The sequence below is a fragment of the Typopeltis vanoorti genome, chromosome 1 (genome assembly GCF_054136105.1).
Source record: "Typopeltis vanoorti isolate ZY-2024b chromosome 1, IOZ_Tvanoo_1.0, whole genome shotgun sequence".
In the NCBI taxonomy this organism is placed as follows: Eukaryota; Metazoa; Arthropoda; class Arachnida; order Uropygi; family Thelyphonidae; genus Typopeltis; species Typopeltis vanoorti.
The window spans coordinates 98562477-98583527 of NC_143549.1; the positions used below are offsets into that span (position 1 = coordinate 98562477).

At 35.2% G+C, this 21051-nt stretch overlaps 1 protein-coding gene across 4 annotated transcripts in view; it reads right to left on the reverse strand.

Moving 5' to 3' along the window:
* LOC150110248 (uncharacterized) overlaps positions 1–21051 on the reverse strand; it is a 416889-nt gene that overhangs the window by 96430 nt on the left and 299408 nt on the right. For all 4 annotated transcript variants that reach the window (XM_090398551.1, XM_090398541.1, XM_090398530.1 and 1 more), the window contains exons 7-8: positions 18523–18714; positions 5337–5506 (exon numbers count right to left, since the gene is read on the reverse strand). In XM_090398551.1, coding sequence (XP_090254677.1) covers positions 5337–5506; positions 18523–18714 — 362 coding nt within the window. The remainder of the gene's footprint in view (positions 1–5336; positions 5507–18522; positions 18715–21051) is intronic.

Genomic DNA, 21051 nt, shown 5'->3' on the forward strand with positions numbered 1-21051 from the left:
GTGACCTGCAGGCACACGAACGGTATAAAGTGCAGGCCAGAAAGGTAACGAGTGTGGTAAAAAAAGCAAAAGCGGATTATGAAAGGAAACTAGCTTTGCAAGCAAAAGAGAATCCAAAACAGTTCTTTCAATATGCTGCAAGCAAGAAAAAAACTGTACACGGCAAAATGATTTTAAGGAATGACGATGGTAAGGAGGTCACTGAATCAGTCGATATAGTGGAGTTACTGAGCGCGCACTTTGCAAAAGCATACCATCCAGGTGGTGACATTGAAAAAATGAAGGAAACATTAGTTTATACGGGAATAGTGATGAATGAAGTGGAGGTGTCTAGTCTATTACAGAACCTTAATGTGAACACATCTGTGGGATTGGATGGTATACCGGCACAGGTCTTGCGTGAAGCGGCTAAAGAATTATCAGTGCCCTTGACCATGTTGTTTAATCTGAGTCTCAGGTCTGGCTTAGTCCCGAAGGTGTGGAAAGAGGGGAAAATAGTTTCACTGCATAAAGGAAGATCCAAGACTACGGTTGCAAATTACCGACCGATCAGCATATCAGGAGTCGTTGTCAAGGTCTTCGAGAAAGTAGTCAAGGGAAAAATACAGGAATGGATTGATGAAAATGAGATACTGTATAGTGGACAGCATGGCTTTGTGAAGGGTAGATCATGCTTCAGTAACTTGCTCAAGTTTTATAACAAGGTGACGGCTGAACTGGATAAGGGAAATGGGTTTACAGTGATACTGCTGGACCTGGCAAAGGCGTTTGAAAGGATACCACATGGAATACTAATCCGTAAACTACAGCATATGGGAATGGATATAGGGTTGGTGAGGTGGATAGGTGGTTGGTTGATGGAGAGATATCAAAGAGTGGTTTATTCAGGAGTAGAGTCCAAAAGACGGCCTGTGACTAGTGGTGTGCTGCAGGGTTCTGTTCTTGGACCACTGCTGTTTAATCTGTTCATTAACGATATAGAGAAGGATCTAAGTGGAACAATTCATTTGTTCGCTGATGATGCAAAGTTGGGTAGGGCAATAGTGAATGCTGAAGATGTCAAAGTCTTGCAGGATGAGTTAGATAGATTGGAGTTCTGGGCATGGATGTCAATTTAATGTGACAAAATGTAAGGTTATGCATTTTGGGGTGAAAAGATTAGCAGCAGTATACCACATTGGTGGAACTGTACTCCAAGAGATTGATGAGGCCAGGGACTTGGGAGTGTTGGTGGATAGGGAGATGAAGTTTAGGGGGCACACTGCAAAAGTAGCTAAATCAGCTCATCAACTCACTTGGTTGTTGAAAAATACCTTGACGAGCAGAGACAAGCAAGTTATTGTACCTCTGTACCGAGCCTTGATAAGACCTCATCTCGACTACTGTGCCCAGATTTGGTCACCTCAGTTCCTTCTTGATGGGGAGGAGGTGGAGAGGATCCAGAGGCGAGTGACTAAGATGATAACAGGTCTATGGAATGAACCATATGAGAACAGGTTGAAGATTTGTGGGTTGCAGAAACTAGTTGATAGGCGGAGGAGGGGAGATATGATTGAGACATTCAAATTGCTAAAGGGATTCTATGGGATTAATTCAGAGGATATTTTTGAGATCAGGACTGGTGGTGGGAGAACTAGGGGACACCTATGGAAGCTGGGCAAGAGTGTGGTTAGCAGTGGTGTTAGAGCTGGGTTCTTTACTTTTAGAGTGGTAAATGAGTGGAATAAGCTGCCAGAGTCTGTTGTGGGTGCTATGACGGTGAACGAGTTCAAGACAAGGTATGATAGATACTGTGAGAATGTAATCGCATAGTTGTGTGGACATGATGTTTAGGGCCTCCCTCGATGAGTCTAAGGACTCCTGGAGTCGCCCGAAATAATAATAATAATAATAATCATTTGCTGTTCATAAAAAAAAAAAAACAATCGTTCCTGAAATTGAAATGCGATAATCCATATATATAAAGTTATTTTGCAAAGAAAGAAAGCAAAATGTCATATTTATTTCACTAAATGTTATTTAAAAATATAAATATTTGAATATTTTAAATGCAAACAAACATTTGAAAATTCACAAAAAAAAAAAGAATCTATATTGTCAGTAAAGTGGAGGAAATTAACTATTACTAAAGTATATTCATTGCAAAGGCTGATCTATGGTCATTTCAGGATTGATTATTTATTTTGGCAGATGTGAAACTTCTATTATTGGAAAGAGACACAATAAATAAATTGTTCAGCAAAAAAAAAAAAAAAAAACGATCAAATATCCAAGTACAGTGAAGAAAATTCGAAGTAACAGAGTACATGTAAAGACAAGTGACACAAAAGTCGCTTGACCACAGTTAATATGCTAATGGCTCTCAAATCACCGTTAAGGATTAACAGCAGAGGAGGATAAATACTTGATAAAAGATAGAATGCCGATGAAGTTTTGATCCACGAAAAAGTCTGGGGTAGTCTTGCTATTTCATCCACCTTGGCCAGTAGGAGGGTTAATATGCACTTCGCATCCATGGTAATGTGGACATATATATACGTCCTGGTCGGTAGCATGGTTAACACCGAAAGAAATTCATTCAAAGTTCATAAAAGTTAAAGGGCACTCTTCTTCTTCATTTTCGACAATTAAGAAATGGGCTGCCAATTTTAAACATGGCCGTACCAGCCTTGAAGATGATCCAAGTGAAAGATGTCCAAAAAGTGTAACATCACCAGAAATTGTTGATCAAGTGCACGATACGGTATTGGATGACTGGCGAGTTAAAGTGCATGAAATTGCTGAGACTATAGGCATTTCAAAAGAACATGTAGGATATATTTTGCATGAAGAATTGCAAATGAAAAAGCTTTGTGCAAGATGGGTGCCACGCTTGCTCAAAGTGCTTGGAAAAGACTATAGACATTTCAAAAGAACATGTAGGATATATTTTGCATGAAGAATTGCAAATGAAAAAGCTTTGTGCAAGATAGGTGCCATGCTTGCTCAAAGTGCTTGGAGCGTTTTAACAAGAATAAAACATTTTGTGCATCGATTTTTACTATGGATGAGACTTGGATTCATCATTACGCACCAATATCCAAACAGAAGTCAAAACAGTGGACAGAAGCCAGCTGTTCAGCGCGAAAGAAGACAAAGTCGGTTCCATCAGCAGGAAAGGCCATGGCATCAGTGTTTTGGGATGCCAAAGGCATTTTGTTTATTAATTATCGTGAAAAGGATAAAACGTTAACCAGGGAATATTATTCCGATCTTTTAACCAGACTAGATGAAAAAATTTGTGAGAAAAGATCCGGTTTGCAGAAGCAAAAAATCATCTTTCATCAGGACAATGCGCCTGCCCACAAAGGCAATGGGAAAATTAAGGGATCTGCACTATGAATTGTTGGAACAATTCATCCCATTCTTAAATCAAAATTGGGATGATGAGTGCATTTCCAGCTGAAATCTGCAGAGAACCTGAACCCATGACAAAGAGATTATAAAGATACACAATCAATTGCCTGTTGAAGTCGTCTTTCAACCCTTGACCCTTGTATCACAAGAGTGACAGTAAATTGTGAAGTCATCGACTTAAAGGCAATTGCCAACTGTGGGAGGAAGGTGTTCAGTAACTGAATTCACTTTAATAGCGAAGAGGGGTCACACTTAAGACAGAGTCTTGAGGAACTCCCTCTTGTTGATGATATGACCAAGATAGTGTGTTTCCCACTGGGACTTGACTTGGCTAGGTAGAAATTTTTTAATTAAAACAGAAAGATGTACCCTCAGACCAAGATTAAACAAAGTCTTTAATATGCCTTATCTCCAGGCTGTGTCATACTTATTTTCATGTCAAATGAATACTGAATCCAAATATTCTCGTTTCAGGAAATCATCTCTTATACATGCTTCTAAACAAACCAAATGGTCCAAGTCTGATCAGTGTTTATGAAAGCCACATTGTGTATTGGAAAGAAGTTTGTTTTCTCCAAGTACCAGAGAAGCCTTGCATTAACCATTTTTTTCAAGACCTCACAAAGAAGCAAGTCAGAGTAATTGGATGTTAATTTTTGGCTTGTGCTGGATCCTTGCCTGGTTTTGGGATAATAATGACAATGAACTTATGGCATTGTCATTAGTCCAGGAATTCTTACTTTGTAAATATTTTGTTGTATAGTAAGAGAAAATGTCATCAGAACCTATTGTGCCAGGATGAGACAGGAGAAGAGAGTTCTTTTCATTTCCTCTTAACAAATGGCTGATTGTACAGCTCTATATACTTGGTACAAAGGCTGAGCCACTGTTTCTCTGGGAATATTAAAAAATCCAGAGGATATAAAACTGTTGCTAAGATTCTGGCCAAGTTTACTCCCAGTGTCAGCTATAGCTTTGGGATCAGCAACAATAAATCTATTATGGTTCAAGGTAGACACATGGTGTGTTCTGTATCTACCTTTCATCTTCTTCCCATACAATTTTTTCACTGGTTGTGTGATTCATCGATGATGTAAATTGGACCTAGGATTGCTTTTGACACTTTTAATGTCTCACATAACATGCTTTGGCCCAAGCACATTTAAATGCTATTAATTTTTTTGTGGTACAGCACCAAGCTCTATCTTGTTCTTTTTTTGGCTACTTGGCACACTGGGTTCTACCAAGGCTTTGGATAAGGTGGAAATTGGGATGATGTTTTTGGAATTGCTGCATGGACAACAATCTGTTACACACTTCACTGCTTCATTAATAGGTGTTTGGCTGACTTCTTCAGTATTAAATTTTGTACCATGTTGTATAGCAAACATACCTTAAGTTATTTATTTTATTTCCACTAACTGGGATGCCTCTTTGTTTTTCTATTTCTTCACATAATCTTTCTAAGAAGATTTGAAACAACAACAGTGATGAAAATTCATATCTATATCTAATTGTTGTTTTTAATGGTTCTTAATTATGTTATCCCTAAATCTCTTGAGTCCAATCCCATGCTTTTCTATAAACCCAATAAATTTATCATGCAAGACAGGGCAAATAGTTTTTCAAATATATGAAACAGAGGTAGAGTTGTTTTTGGTATAGCATGTGATATTTTGCACATCATTCTGGGATTGCATTGCTGGTGCTTTTTCCGCTTCTTAATCCACATTGTTCCTCAGTTACTATTTTATTTATTAGGTTTGACATCTATCCAATATTAGTCTAAAAATAATTTCAAAGTATTGTACATTAAGAAATAATTAACTCAGCATTAATTAGAAGACAGATATCATTGAATAAAAATTAATAATATGTGGGCATTTTTATTAAGCAATGGCATTATATTATTAGTCTGATTATTCTGATCTCTTTCTTACCTGGAGATTCTGGTCTCTTCGTTAATGATAAGGGGCTAGATACAACTTGACCATGTTCACTTCGGTTAGAATATTCTTCATTAATTTTTTCCCTATGTTCCCTTTCTCTTATTTGTTCCCGTTCAGCAGCTGCTTCTCTTTCTCTATGACGTTCTTCTTCCAATTTTAACCTATATATATATATAGATAAAATGGCAGTGTCAAAAAGTATATGTTATAAGCTAAATTGTTAGCATTAATTCGTAAGTAATGGTTCACAATGATCTAGTTTTAATGTATATTAGATTCAAAGGTATGTAAATTAATCAAATTTCACATTTCTTCATCAATTCTGTCAATTTATGTTACCTTTTTTACAAATTCAGGATATTAAATGCTGTTAAATTTATATTAGTCAGCCACACTACTATATTTCCATGTCAAATACAATAACAGTAAAGAGGGATAAATGGGAAAGAGGGGCTAAGTTGGACTGAGGCAAGGTTGAAGGGATGGTCTTGAAAACAACACTACAAGCAAATGAGTTAAGCAGTGAACAGAAGAAGATGAAGAAGAAAGATAATATGTGGATAGTGAACCTGACTTCTGCCTATGGTGCCACAGAAAACTTTAAAGGTGAAGAACTAGATAACTGAGAAGAGAAACACACACACACACACACACACACACACACACACACACACACACACACACACACACACACACACACACACACACACACACACACACACACACAGGAGAGATTAAATAACCAATAACCATTATATAATATAATAATACTCTGTATAGTCAAGGATAAAGACAGAAGAAATCTATACTTTTGTGCACAGCTGAAGGTTGTAGTCTTTGGGAATACTTCGTGAAGAAAGAGAAAGCTATTCCAGATGGGAGCAGATGCAATGAAGGAGGAGTGAGAGAATTAGATTGGGTTAGCAGCTGAATTTTAAGTGGATGCTAGAAACTTGCTGCTTGTGTTATTACAGGTTTAGCAGAAAATAGGTGATGATAGAGTCAGTTAAGTGAAATGACAGCTAGAGAGAAGAACCTGTTGTTGATTTGTATGGTTTCCCCCCCCCACCCCCACAAACAGTGGCAACTATGGCTATGATGTGCCATACTAGTCATTAAAATATTATGTAAAACCAAGATATATATTATAAATTAACGTTGTTGTCATCATGTGGGATTCCTCTAATTTTTCTCATCTGTCACATAAGACTGGGCTGAGCCCTCCCAATGAAGGATTTTGAAGTACATATTTTTGACTGTTGATGTGTGTTTTCATACATCAACAGGCCAGTTTGCTGTTATAATTTAATGCAGCAGTATATATGATAAAATTATAAAATCCACTATCTGCTAATGACTTATTCTCCACTGGAAGTAGGTAAGACTGTTTAGTCCTAATTAACTCTGTGAAGACAGGATCTTCATTTAAGGATATCTCCATCTTTAGTCATCAATGACAGCTGAACCCAAGGCTATCAATGACTTTTCATTAGTATCAAAAGAGGAGAGCAGTAGAACTGCTGCAATTTTTTGGTCTCTAATCCTAAAACTATATATTATTGTCTAAAATAGTGCAAGATCTATAGTTGATTTAACTTGAGAATTGGCTAAAAAAAGTTCCTCTATTCAATGACTAGAATCAAACTTATAACAGTCTTTCTTCTGATGGTCTGATAATTTTTTATGAACTTTTTATGTCTTCGTCCTATTGGCTATAACAACAATGCATTAATATCCATAACATCCATAATTCTGTACAGTAATATGGTGCCTTATGGTGCTTTGTTTTACAACACTCCACTCATATGACATTTTTCAATTACGACCAATGCCCATTTATAATGCTGCATTCATTCATTCAAACAGCAGTGGCAACATGGCACTTCCAAGAATCAACTGATATTATTATTATTATTGACACCTCCAAGGAGTCCGAAGACCCATCGTGGGAGGACACCTACAACTGTCTCAACCACAACACCGAACCTCTACTATGCGTGATATATGTGAACTGTTTGTTTACTATGTTGTTGCTCACTGCATCTCTGCATTTTTGTGTTATGCTGTGAATTATAAATCATTTGTTAATAATAATGGCATATAAAATTCAAAGTAAGGATGGTGCTGTTGCTGCAAGTGAAAAGGAAAAGACGTGTAAACCTATTATATACTAAGATAAAAATGATAAAATTTAGTGATGATGGTTTATCAAACACTGAGATAGGCTGCAGACTCAACTTATCTTGCACTACTGTTGTTACAGTTCTTAAAAAGTAAAATAATGGAAAGTAATACACTAGTTATTATCACAGTTATTCATAAATGTGACAATCTTATTGCCAAAATGGGGAAAAAACTTTTAATGATGTAAACTGGTGACCAAACTAGTTAGCATGTTCTGTTAGCCACATTATTCAGAATAACTTTTGCATTTGTGAAATTATAAATTTTTCATTTACATGTCTGAAATAAATAAATGCTTTATTCAAATCATTTACACGTATATGACTGCTTAAAAATGTTATTAAACCATTACATGCATTTAAAGTAAAAAAAAAAAAAAGCAGTCATTCACTATACAACAATTCACCATACAACGGTGGTCTGGATGTGTGTGTGCAAATGAGTTAATTTGCACACACACATCAGCTCAAAACTAAACACTGATCACCTCCTATTTTATTTTTACTGTATACTCTTATGTCAGTGAAGATATTGCTATCACCAATAACGTAGTCAACGAGACTTCTTATTTCTTGTGTTGTCTCTTCATGTGAATTTCTTTACATCATTATGCAGTAAAATTGTATTAAATGACTGGTTCTGTCCCAGACAGATATCCAGAAAGTACTTACCATTATTATTAGTTCTGCTCATTTCTCCATATTTTTCACAAACATTTTTTATGTCTGGTATTCATTACCTACTATGCTATTTAGATCACCAACAAGAATCAACTTTTCTTCTTTATTATGTCAGCTGCTTTCCTTAATGACTCAAAAAAATTCCTCCATTTCTTCCTTAGAAGAATTTTCTGTGGCACCATAGGTAGAAGTCAGGTTCACTATCCAATTTTTCATTTTGATGTTTGCCAATCACTCTACTTGAATTTGCCATCTTCTTTATTATGTCAGCTGCTTTCCTTAATGACTCAAAAAAATTCCTCCATTTCTTCCTTAGAAGAATTTTCTGTGGCACCATAGGTAGAAGTCAGGTTCACTATCCAATTTTTCATTTTGATGTTTGCCAATCACTCTACTTGAATTTGCCATTGTATTGAATATTGAATACTATACCTACTCCTCTTTTCCCTGATCATTATTGTCTAAACAAACCAGCTCGTATTATCAATTAGAAGAAACTCATCTGTTTTTTTGTCATTTTTATTTCAGTAACACTGATTATTTTTTCTTGTTCCAGTAATGGACTTTTCAGTGTTCACACTGATTTCCTGACAAAACAATAGGAGCTACCAGTTTAACCAGGTAATGCTCAGCTGGTATATCACCTCATCATGATATCATTATGTTTTGGTTTAAGTTGATACAGACTAGTTTACCATATCCCAACCTCATTCATTTGGTACCTAGGTAGTTATGTGCTAATGGGGATACCATAAGTTGTTGGAAGTTTTTCCACTTGGTTATACCATAAATTAAAGATGCCAAGAAATTATATTCTTGGTTTTATCCTTTATCCAAGCAAACAAAGTTTGTGCCTGAAGTATTTTCAGGAATATTTCCAGAGAATTTTAATAATAAGGTGTGACACCTTTTGGCTACTTGTATATGGAAATATGACTTTATTACTTAAACCTTGGTATCACCTTTGGGTCTGGCTCCCACTGATGAGGTCGAAAGTGAAAGGTCTAAACTGGTCTGAATAGTGACCTTTCCCATAACGCATAGCATTATACATGTCCGTAAGGATATGTGCTTTGCATTGGGATACTAAGGCAAGTGATGTGAAGTCATTAACCTCTATATGAATTGCCCTGTCCTGAAAATACTTTAGGTGCAAACTTTTGTTTGCTTACACTTGGATAAATGATTAAACCAAGAATATAATTTCTTGGTATCTTTAATTTAAAGGGATACCATAAGAAGGTGAGGAAATATTAGGTCAGAAGCCTCAGGCAGTTCTCTAAATTGCTTAAAGGAGCGGAGTCTTCTCCTAGTTATCTAGCTTGGATTCTTAAGCAACTCAAACTTATGCTTAATTCTGCTGCTATTACCATTACCATTACAAATGATAGGACCAAAATTAAAAGGACCTGCAAAATTTGACATCAATTCTAAATACCATTAAATTCCACCCAACCTGTGAGGAATCATTAATATTAGCTTGAAGTATTTTTGTCAAAATATACTAATTAAAAAAAAAAAAAAAAAAAGGATCTACCTGAAATCAAAACTGAATCACATGGAAACATACTTGTGCACATCCCAAATGCCAAATTTTATTAAATTTGATCTAACCAGAACAAAGTTATTACAATATGTTTCAACATGTTTAATTAACTATTTGTACATTCTAAACACAAAATTTCAATAAAATCCATCCAGCCAGTCTCAGAATAACATATAGATGGAAAGAAAACAATTTTAATAAGTTGCTTATGCATTTTGCAAAATATGACTAAATATAATTGTAAATATAAAATATCCTAGCCTGAGAGCATTAATGCTATTTTAACAGAAATTCACTACAATATCCTCTGGAACATTTTATAGCCAGACAGTTTCAAATATATAGTGCTTTACTGTAGAGATGTAAAATGGATAAGAAAACAAACAGTTAAAAATATAACTATAGGCACATTAACACTAATAAAGAATAAAGAACATAGAAGTGACCATATACATGATTAAATAACATAAAAATACTATTTAATAGTAATTTCTTTCAGAATTTCATTGGACTACATTTGGATATTACAGCATGCTCAAGTGAACATAGTTATTACGAAGTTCATTTTTATAGCACATACAGATAATGTTATTTATTTTTAATAGTATAGATCAGTGTTTCTCAACCTGTGGTTCACAGGCAGATTTAAATTAATTAAATAAATATATATTTTTTTAATTATCCAAACAAAATTAAAATTGAATAAGTAAGTAAAAATTATTGAAATCAAATGGAGACTTAAAAAAACAACAAATGACATTGGAATGTTCAAAGGTAGAAGCAATAAAACTATATTGTTGTTCACTTCACCCCTCTTTTATTATTCATGTTTCTGCCGCTAAATTTGTAGTGGCAGACTGAAGAATAATAAAAGAGGGGTAAAGTGAACAACAATAGTTTTATTGCTTCTGCCTTCCCTTGCTGTTTTGTCAAATTTGAAGTCAGATTGGTTGAAATGTGGAGTTTATCCACATATCAACCAATTGTTTGTTCTTTATTGATTTTTATCATTGAAGGTTTCTCTCCTTCAATGAAGGCTCAGTATATCTTCAGAAGTGCTAAGTGATACTTGGACAAAGTGTGTCATGAGTTAACCCCAGTATTTATATATTTATATATTTTTCGGAAACATTTTTTAAATGATGGAAAAGTGGCTTAGAACTAGGACTTTGAAAAGAAAAGCAAATGAAACAGGTGATGCTCACCCTAATTGTAATACACATGATATAATGGTGAGTAAATCTAATATTATTAAAGTAGAAGAAAAAAGCAGTTCAAAGAAAATATACATTAGAAAATATAACAGTTCATATTTGGAATTCGGGTTTACTTGGTGTGGAGATGAAAGTGTACAGAAATCTCAATGTGTTTTGTGTTATGAAGTGTTGCCGAATGAGTGAATGAAACCTGCAAAACTCCGAAGACATTTAGAAACTAAACATTGTGATGTAAAAAATAAACCAACTGAAGTTTTTCAGTGACGCTTAGGGACATTAAATCATGGGAAAGATATAGTTTCAGCCACAGGTTCAATTAATAGCAAAGCACTGGCAGCATCCTATCTCTTAAGTTTGCGCATAGCGAAAACAGGGACACCTCATTCTATTGGGGAATATTTGCTACTTCCAGCTATAAAAGGATGTGGTAAAAATTATGATTGGCAATAAGTTACTAAAAGATGTTGATTTTATTCCTCTTTCAAATGACACTGTCGGTTGCAGAATTAATGATATGGCAGGTAATGCCACAATGAAAAAGGAAAAGTTGGTCCTTATTGGGGATTTAAATAGCAGAGTAGGAAATGATTATCAGACATACAAAAATATTTTGGGAAAATTTGGAGAAAAGAGCAAAGCTAATAATAATGGCAAATACCTGTTGGATTTCTGCTCAGGACATGGACTGGTTATTACTAACACCATGTTCCAACATAAAAATATGCACAAATTCACATGGAGAGAAGAGGCAAGGAATAAGAAACGTCTCATTGACTATGTTATTGTTGATAGTGATGTTTTCTCCCTGGTGCAGGACACCAGAGTACAGAGGATTTGAAATCGGAAGTGATCACTATTTAGTTTTGAACAGGATAACATTGAATATCATATTGAAAAGAACAACATGTAAGAACGTTTTAAAGAGAATAAATGTTGAGCAGCTCTCAGATATGAACTGCAGACTAAAATACACAAAGATTATTGAAGAAAAAATGAAAGAGTTTGAGAACATCAACCAAACCTCGGAGATTCAGTGGCAAGCCTTGAAGAAAACACTGATTGATTCAGCCAGAGAGAGGCATGTGGTGAGTTTGTCTGCAAGGATAGAAAAATCAGAACTCCATGGTGGACACAGGAAGTTAAAGAGGCAGTGAAGGAAAAGAAGAAAGCATATCAAAAGTTCCTGGCAAATAAGTCAGCTTGTGCTCTGAGAGAATATAGAGACAAATGAAAGAAAGCTAAACACTGTGTAAAACTAGCTAAACAAAAGTCGTGGGAGGACTTTGGCAAGAACATAGAAAATAAATATCAAGAAGGTGGCAAAATATTCTGGAGGTTCTTGAAGAAGCTTAGAAATGAAGGAAAGAGTGCTGTAAAAGGAATTAGAGATGATAAAGGTGATATGAAAATGGGAGAAAAACATATCCTTGAAGTATGGAGTAATTACTTCGAAAAATTGCTAAACGAAATAAGCAGTGATGACAGCACAGTGGTAAAAAACACTGACCAGGAATGCAGTCAGGAATAAATATCCATACTTGAAGAAGAAAAAGCCATCAAAAGCATGAAATGTGGAAAGGCAGCAGGAGTAGATGATATTCAACCAGAAATGCTGAAGTATGGTGGTATAAAAGTCTTACGGTGGCGGCACTGCATAGTTCAGAAAGCCCGGACAAAGAGACGAATTCCCAATGATTAGAGTAGAGCTCTCATTCTCACCCATATATAAAAAGGGAAATAAAACTGAATGTGAGAATTACAGAGGTATTTCCTTACTGAGTGTTCCTGGCAAGAGTTATGCAAGTATACTTGAGAAACAGTTGAGAAGAATTGTGGAAGAAAAGCTTGATGAAGAACAAGCTGGATTCAGGCCAAATAGAGGCTTTCAGGATCAGATCTTCACTTTACGACAAAAGTGGAGAAAGCATTGGAATATAACAAAGATCTATATTTAAGTTTTGTCAATCTGCAAAAGGCATATGACAAGGTGCCGAGAGAGAAGCTATTCAATACGCTGCAGTTATATGGTGTCAATGGGGCATTATATCAAGCAATACTTAGTCTTTATTTGAGTTGTAAGTCAGCAGTTAGAATTGAAGGAAGTACAGGAGGATGGTTTAATATTAAATCTGGTGTGAGACAAGGATGTACATTATCCCCTCTGTTATTTATTATCTATATGGATCACATTATGAAGGAAAGTGGTCTTAAACATGATATCAAAATTGGAGATGTTAATGTCAGCTCTCTGCTTTATGCAGATGATGTTATACTTCTAAATAAATCCGCTACAAGTTTTCAAGATTCCCTGACTAAATTGAATAACTGTTGTAATAGATATGGCATGAAGGTCAGCAATAAAAGACAAAGGCAATGAAAATAGGCAGAATCATTGAAAATGTCATCTGCGTTGTGAACGGAGAACCTGTGGAACAAGTAAAACATTTCAGCTACTTAGGCACGATTTTTAGTGAAGATGGTAAATTAAATATGGAAATAATAAATTTAGTTTAATCCTTTATCCAAGTGTGAGCAAATAAAGTTTGCGCCTGAAAGTATCTTCAGGACTGGGGTAAGGTGGTACAACACCGGGCAACTCGTTGCAAAGGTGGAGCAAGCTAACATCACTCCTATCTCAGTATCTCCCATAATGCAAAATACATCTCCTTGCGGATATGTATAATGTTACGCATTAAGGGAAGAGCCACTACCCAGACTAGTTTCGACCTTTATCGAGGTCTCCTCAGTGGAAGCCAGGCCCAAGTGGAGATACGAGGAAGAAGCATTAGCAAGGTCATCTCTACCCATAGGAGTTGCCAAACGGTGAGCCACCTTTTTATTAAATTACTCTGGATTTTGAGAAAGATGTTGAAAGTTCTTTTGGCAACTCCTATAGGTTGAGATGACCTTACTAATGCTTCTGCCTCGTATCTCCACTTGGGCCTGGCTTCCACTGAGGAGACCTCAATAAAGGTCGAAACTAGTCTGGGTAGTGGCCCCTTCGCTTAATGCATAACATTAGACATATCCGCAAGGAGATATGTTTTGCATTATGGGAGATACTGAGATAGGAGTGATGTTAACTTGCTCCACCTTTGCAACGAGTTGCCCGGTGTTTTACCACCTTACCCCAGTCCTGAAGATACTTTCAGGTGCAAACTTTGTTTGCTCACACTTGGATAAAGGATTAAACTAAATTTATTATAGTCTAACCAAGTGAAAAATAAACTTTCTAAATATGGAAATAGACAATAGAATCAACAAAGCTGGTATGGTAGGAAGTCAACTGAATATATTCATATGAAATAAGAGAGAAATTAGTCGGAACACTAAATTAGCTGTATACAAGACAGTGTTCCAACCAATTTTAACTTATGGATCTGAGAGCTGGGTCAGAAATAAAACACTTGACCAAAGACTAGAGACCGCAGATATGAGAGTCTTGAGAAAGATTAGAGGCATGAACGGATGGCATCAATGACAACATCATATTAAAATCGAGGATATTAGGAAAGAACTTGACATTGTCTGCATCCAGGACTGCATTAGCAGAGCTAATCTAAGGTGGTATGGTCACTTAAACAGAATTGGCGAGGAAAGATTGGCAGGAAAATGACACAGAGGAAGACCGAGATATAGGCGGATTGATACGGTACAAAGTGCCTTAGACGACAGAAATATAAGATCTGATAATATTGGAGTCTTGACAAGTAACAGACTGATCTGGAGAAAAATTGTAGATAGGAAGTTAGTAATGATGTAAATTTTTCATGTAGTACTATCATATCCTGTACACCCCTTGAATTTGATGATGATGTAGAATGGCAGTTAATCAAAAGAGTTAAGAAGAGCCCTTATTATGCATTACAAATAGACGAGACTACTGATGTTACAAATAATGCACAGTTAATATGCTATGTAAGATATGTGCACGATAACAACATTCATGATGATATTCTTTTTCGTCAGATTTGAAGTGAACATGTAGTATCCACATTTGTTGTTTATTGATTTTTATTATTAAAGGTTTCCCTCCTTCAACTAAGGCTCAGAATATCTCTTCAGAAGTGCTAAGTGATACTTGGACAAAGTATCACTTAGAACTTTGCCATCTCAAACAACTGGAGAAGAAATATTTCACACTCTCAATAATTACATAATACATGAAGGGATCCAGTAGGAAAAATGTATAGGGTTCTGTTTGGATGGAACTCTCACCCTTACAGGCAGGCATAGTGGGGTTGTTTCTATGATCAAGGAAGTAGCTCCGGATATGAATTCGGTACATTGTTTCATACATAGGGAAGCGTTAGCCTCCAATGGAATGCCACCAGAATTTAAAACTGTGCTACACAACGCTGTAAAGCTAGTTAATTTTATTAAAGCTCGGCCTTTAAATAACAGGTTATTTTCAGTACTCTGTGATAGACAGTGAATATATACTACTTTTGTTTAATTCTGAAATTCGCTGGCTTTCCAGGGGCAAAGTACTAACAAGTTATTTCAATTAAGGCACGAAGTTTTATTATTTGTAAATGGACGTAATTCTGATTTTGCATCACTCCTTGTTGATGAAGCATGGTAATCAACACTATCCTATCTTTCAGACATTTTTTCGAAATTAAATGAACTAAATCTCTCCCTTCAGGGAAATTCTTTAACTGTTTTTGATGCCTATGACAAAATGAAGGCATTCGAGAAAAAAACTATTGTTATGGATTAGTTATATAAAAGACAGACAATTTGCACCTTTTTTTCAACATCGGAATCCTTTTTAGTGGAAAATGATATTTTTGTTGATTCTGAGTTTCTGGAAAGGGTTTGTGACCACCTCAAAACTGAAACAGAATTTTGAAACATATTTTCAGAATAACTTTTATAGAAATTTCTGTGGGTTCGCGATCCATTTCAGGCTTGCAGTCACGGGAACAACCTTTTGTTAACGAAAAAAGAAGTTAATTGAGCTTTCAAGTGACAGTGGACTTAAAAATGCAATTCCGTGATCTTGATTTGGCTCGATTTTGGATCTCACCTTCAGTGAGAAGTGAATTTTCCGAATTATCTGAAGAAGCATTGAAAATCATCATGCAGTTTTCTACAACCTATCTTTGTGAGAAAGGATTTTCATCACTCCTTCAAATAAAAACAAAATACAGAAATCATTTTAGTGTGTGTATGTGTGCTGATCTTCGACTGAAGTTGACCAATATTGAGCCAGATATCCAGCAACTCTGCAAGGGCCGAGAAGCTCAACCATCTCATTAAAAGTAAGTAGTAACATAATTATATCATATTATTTATTTGTTTAATAAAAGTTAAAACTTTGTTCAATGACGATGCACTTTTAATCATTTACTTCCAATTTAATTAATTATGTTTCCGTATGTATTCAAAACATGCTTTTAGATTATGTTATAAATGGCACACTTTTTCCCAAGTGTTGGTAATTCCTACATAGGTTTTTAAAAAAATTACAAGAAGTCAAAACGACACATAGGGAAATAAATTAAAAACACTATGTTTATTTTTAAAGTAAAACTTTAATTCCAACATTCTAAAATGTTATTTTCCTTGCTTTTCTGTTTGCAAAATCATTGATGACATTGTCAAAGTCTATTTCATCACTCAGTTGCTGTTTTATAGACAGTATGGCAAGATTTCTTAAACGCCAAAAAAAGTGCCGTCTGGGGCAGATCTTCCCCCCACCCCCCAGCTACGCCTCTGTAACTTAATGGTCCGTAGAATTGTTTTAGGCCTTTTACTGGTCCTTGGGCTTAGAAAAGTTGAGAAAAGCTGGTATAGATGACAACACAGAAAGATAAGAAAATAATGTTTATTAACTTATTTGCTGATATTTTGTTGGTATTATATACAGCATCTTCAGAGCACAAAACAGTTTGTCACCGTATGCAAAACAACAATTTGGTATAACAGTGGGATTAGTTTTGAAAAAATTGTAACGAACAACATAAGGAACTAAAGTCCTAATTAGACAATATCTATGTTGGAAAAAGAGAGTAAACAAGATTTTTGCTAAATTTATACAGCCATACTCGTTAAGGTTTGGAGTATGTTTTAAATCTTCTATTGATTCCAAAAACAATCTCTCTGACTTATAACAACTTCTATGTAGCAATTTTGTTTTTTTTCCAATTGACCTTATGTGAAGGGATATCCAGGGCATGGTCTGCTAGACCTAACTTGCCATAACAATAGTGCCAGATGTATTTTTTTATGTTCACCAAGGTGGATGTCAACAGTTCTTCCTGTCTGTCCATAGTAAGTCCGGTCACAAGAACAGGGCACTTCATAAACTCCTGGATGTGATAAAGAAGAAAGTTTGTCATTAGGTGAAAGAATGAGAGTCGCCAATTTGACATAAGGTTCAAATACAGTGTAGCTGATATTTATTGAGAACTCTAGATATCTTTTTATTTTTTTAAACTAGTCCCACTGTTATACCAAACTGTTGTTGTGCATACTGTGATAAACTATTTTTGTGCTCTAAAGATGCTGGATATAATTACCAGCAAAATATCAGCAAATAAATAAATAAATATTATTTTCTTATCTTTCTGTGTTGTTGTCCTCTATACTGTTAAAAATAAATAACATGTCCTGTGAACACATAAGCCTTTCCACATGTTTGAGAATTCTTTACACACAGATAATTTTTCATACGTATGTATATATGTACATGACTGAGGATGTTTTCATTTTATGCTATTTAATCAGATATGCATTGTCACTTGTCATTTATTAGAGTAACTACAAAATAAATTGTCTACATACTTATATTCCTCAACAAGATATTAGCAACAGGAGAGAGAGAGAGATTGAATTAAAATGTACACACATGCACTACTATATAAGGAAATTAATCTATGGAGCTATGAATACAGCCAAACCTCATGAGTTTTAAATGGTGCTTGTGCCATATGAACAATTATTGGATGAACATATTCACAAGAATAAAGAATAATAACTTTATTATTGCAAATGTTTTAGCCAAAAACTAATGGACCTGCATCAGCATTATCACAAGGTAAATCTAAAACAAAGATGTTAATCCTATTTAACGAAGTGAGCCAAGTGCCAGAGTGTCATAATATGGGTGGTTATAAAATAAAATGAGATTGCAATTAAAGCTAATACTGACATTAAAATAATTAACTTTGCAATGCAATAAAGTAACAGAAATTAGATAGATAAATAAAATGATTGTGAAATTAATGAGCCACTATCAGTGGCCCGTTAGTTTCTGGCAATAACACAATTATTATTCTTTATGCTTGTGAATATGTGTCTAATAATCACTATTAGTCAATCCTCATGATAGCATATCCACAACTGAAAAGTCCCAGACAAAGATTATATAGCATTTAAAGCTTATACTAAATTATACAATGCTATACTCTGATGTACTAGTTTAGAATGCAGTACTTAGCAAACCATCTACAACAATAAACTACTTCTTTGGTTCCAATGAATTTCATGTATTGAGAGTTGACTGACTTTTCTTTTACAGGTCTAATATATTTTTTTCTTACCTGTCAGTATTAAAAGCAGCAGCATTACTAGGGGAAGTTAGCCCCAAAGGTTGTGTTAACAATTCAGGAGGATAGCGGCTTCCAGGATAGAAAGGCACACTGGGATGAGGCAACATGCCAGTAGGGGAAGGAAGGTGTATCATAGGAGGGCGGAGCATACTGTAATGTTCCAGATACACAGAATCATCCAACCTATGAAGATGAGTAGTAAGGTTAGAATTGTAGAAGTATTAATAATGACATTCATTAAGACTTAAGGTGATTAATTTGTTTCTAAAAAAATCCTATTTATCTAAAACATTCAAATCACTAAATATAAATTAAAAATGGCTAGTGATAGTAAACTGAATATTCCTACCTAACCATTTTTTTAAATAATTTCAACAAGAAAAAGTTGAAAACCAATAGCAGAGTTTGTATTATAAGTGGCCTACGGATCAGATAATCCTGGTCCCTACACTAGACCAAACACTGTACTTTTTTCAAGCCATTTCAGGACTATCTGAATGCACTCATAGCCTGTTATTTACAAAGCACAGATATTATCTACTTGGCAACCCAGACAAGCTAATTAACTTGAATATGACAAACTTAGATGTTAAGTTCAAAATAATAAATAGGAGTACAAAAATCAGAGAATGCTCATTATTGTATAATCATCACCTGCAACTATTACATGCACATTCATTATATAAAGGTTTTTATCACATGAAATTTTTAATACAATTCAGTTAAAAACTAAGTTAAAACTATTCAATTTTCAATTTATTTTCTGAATTTATATATTCAAAATTAATTTCAAATTATTCAATTTTCGACTGGCTTTTCTCAATTATAATTAATCTACTAATGCAAATTATCTACTAATCTACTTAACCCAAGTAATCAACAGTCTAATTATCAAAACAGTGAGATCATCTTCACCAAACGAAAATTCAAGCTGGATTCCTGCTCTAACCTTAAAGATCAAAACAGAAGAAATGGTGTTTATAAGGCTGCTTATGCTATCTGGAAGTATCTGCTAATAGTGCTGAATCTAACATAAACTGTCTAAGAGAACACTGTTAACCATCAATCTCCCAACACTTTTTTTAGTAGCATTCCCTCCCAATATTTTCCTGCTACCCTATTGAATAGGATAGTCAATTCAGGAAGTAAAGGTTATTTGGGGGCCTACAAGAATGTCACACTTTCTATATACTAATGCCAGAAGTATCAGGAACACGAGAGAGAGGAGTTTTTGGCATTGATTAGTGCAACTTCACCAAGCATTATAGTCATTAGTGAGACTTGGCTAACAGTAGATGATGTAGTTACAGGGATAGAATGGGAAAGGTTTAGTATTTTCAGGGAAGATAGAGAAGAAGGATGGGGGAGGGGTACTGATGATGATAGCAGATGAATTGCAGCCAACAAGAGTAGGAGTCAGTCATGCTGATGACAGTTCTTTTGAGTTAATCTGGTGTAAGATTGAAGCCAAAAGGACAAAATAAAAAATTCGTAGTTGCTATAGGCCAGGGGCTGTCATGGATGATTTGGAAGACATGTGTCAGTAGATTAGTATAATGAGCGAAAGTCAAGTAACTGTTATAGGGGACTTCAACTTCTGAGACATAGAGTGGAAGGAGGAAAGATCACATGGCAGGAAAGAAATGGAATGCATGGGACTCAGGGTATGAGAATGTTGGTTCTTGTTATAGGAACAGAAGACCTGTCCATAAGCAAGGTGGCTACATGTGATGTAGCCACCTTGGTTATGGACAGGTGGTTGATGAGAGCATATGAATGAGAGGTAATGAAGGCAGAGGAAATTGTTGAGCTATTGAGTGATCATTTTGCAAGGATATACCACCCAAGTGAAGTTAATGTTATAACAGAAGTGACAGGGATTGATGTGAGAACACAGGTTGAAGAATTGGATGTACTTAGTATATTGCAGAACTGAATGCAAATGTGGGATTGGGTGGGATATCAACCGACATTTAAAGAATGTTCAGAGGAATTGGCATTGCCTTTTTACCAGGCTGTTGCTCTGGCAAAGTCCCAAGAGAGTGTAAGGAGGGCAAAATAATTCCTTTGCATAAAGGAGGATATAAGTCTGTGATAACAAATTATAGACCAATGAGTATCTCAGGAGTCATGGTAAAAATATTGGAAAAGTTGGTCAAGAGACCAGGAACGTGTGGATAACAATATGATATTCGATGAGGAGTAGCATGACTTTGTGAAGGGTCAGTCATCCTTAGTAATCTTCTAACTTTTTATAATAGTGTGAAAAGTGAATTGGATAAAGGGAATGGCTACACAATGATTGCTGGATTTTGTAAAAGTGTTTGACAGGATAGAATTACATTATGCAAACTGCAATAAATGGGAATAGATATGAAACTGGTGATATGGATAAAAGGATGGCTGATAGACAGATACCAAAAAGTAATATATGGAGGAGTAGAATCCAGAAGAAGGCAGATGTGTAGTGGTATGTTGCAGGACTCTGTGCTTGGACAATGGCTGTTTAATTTGTACATA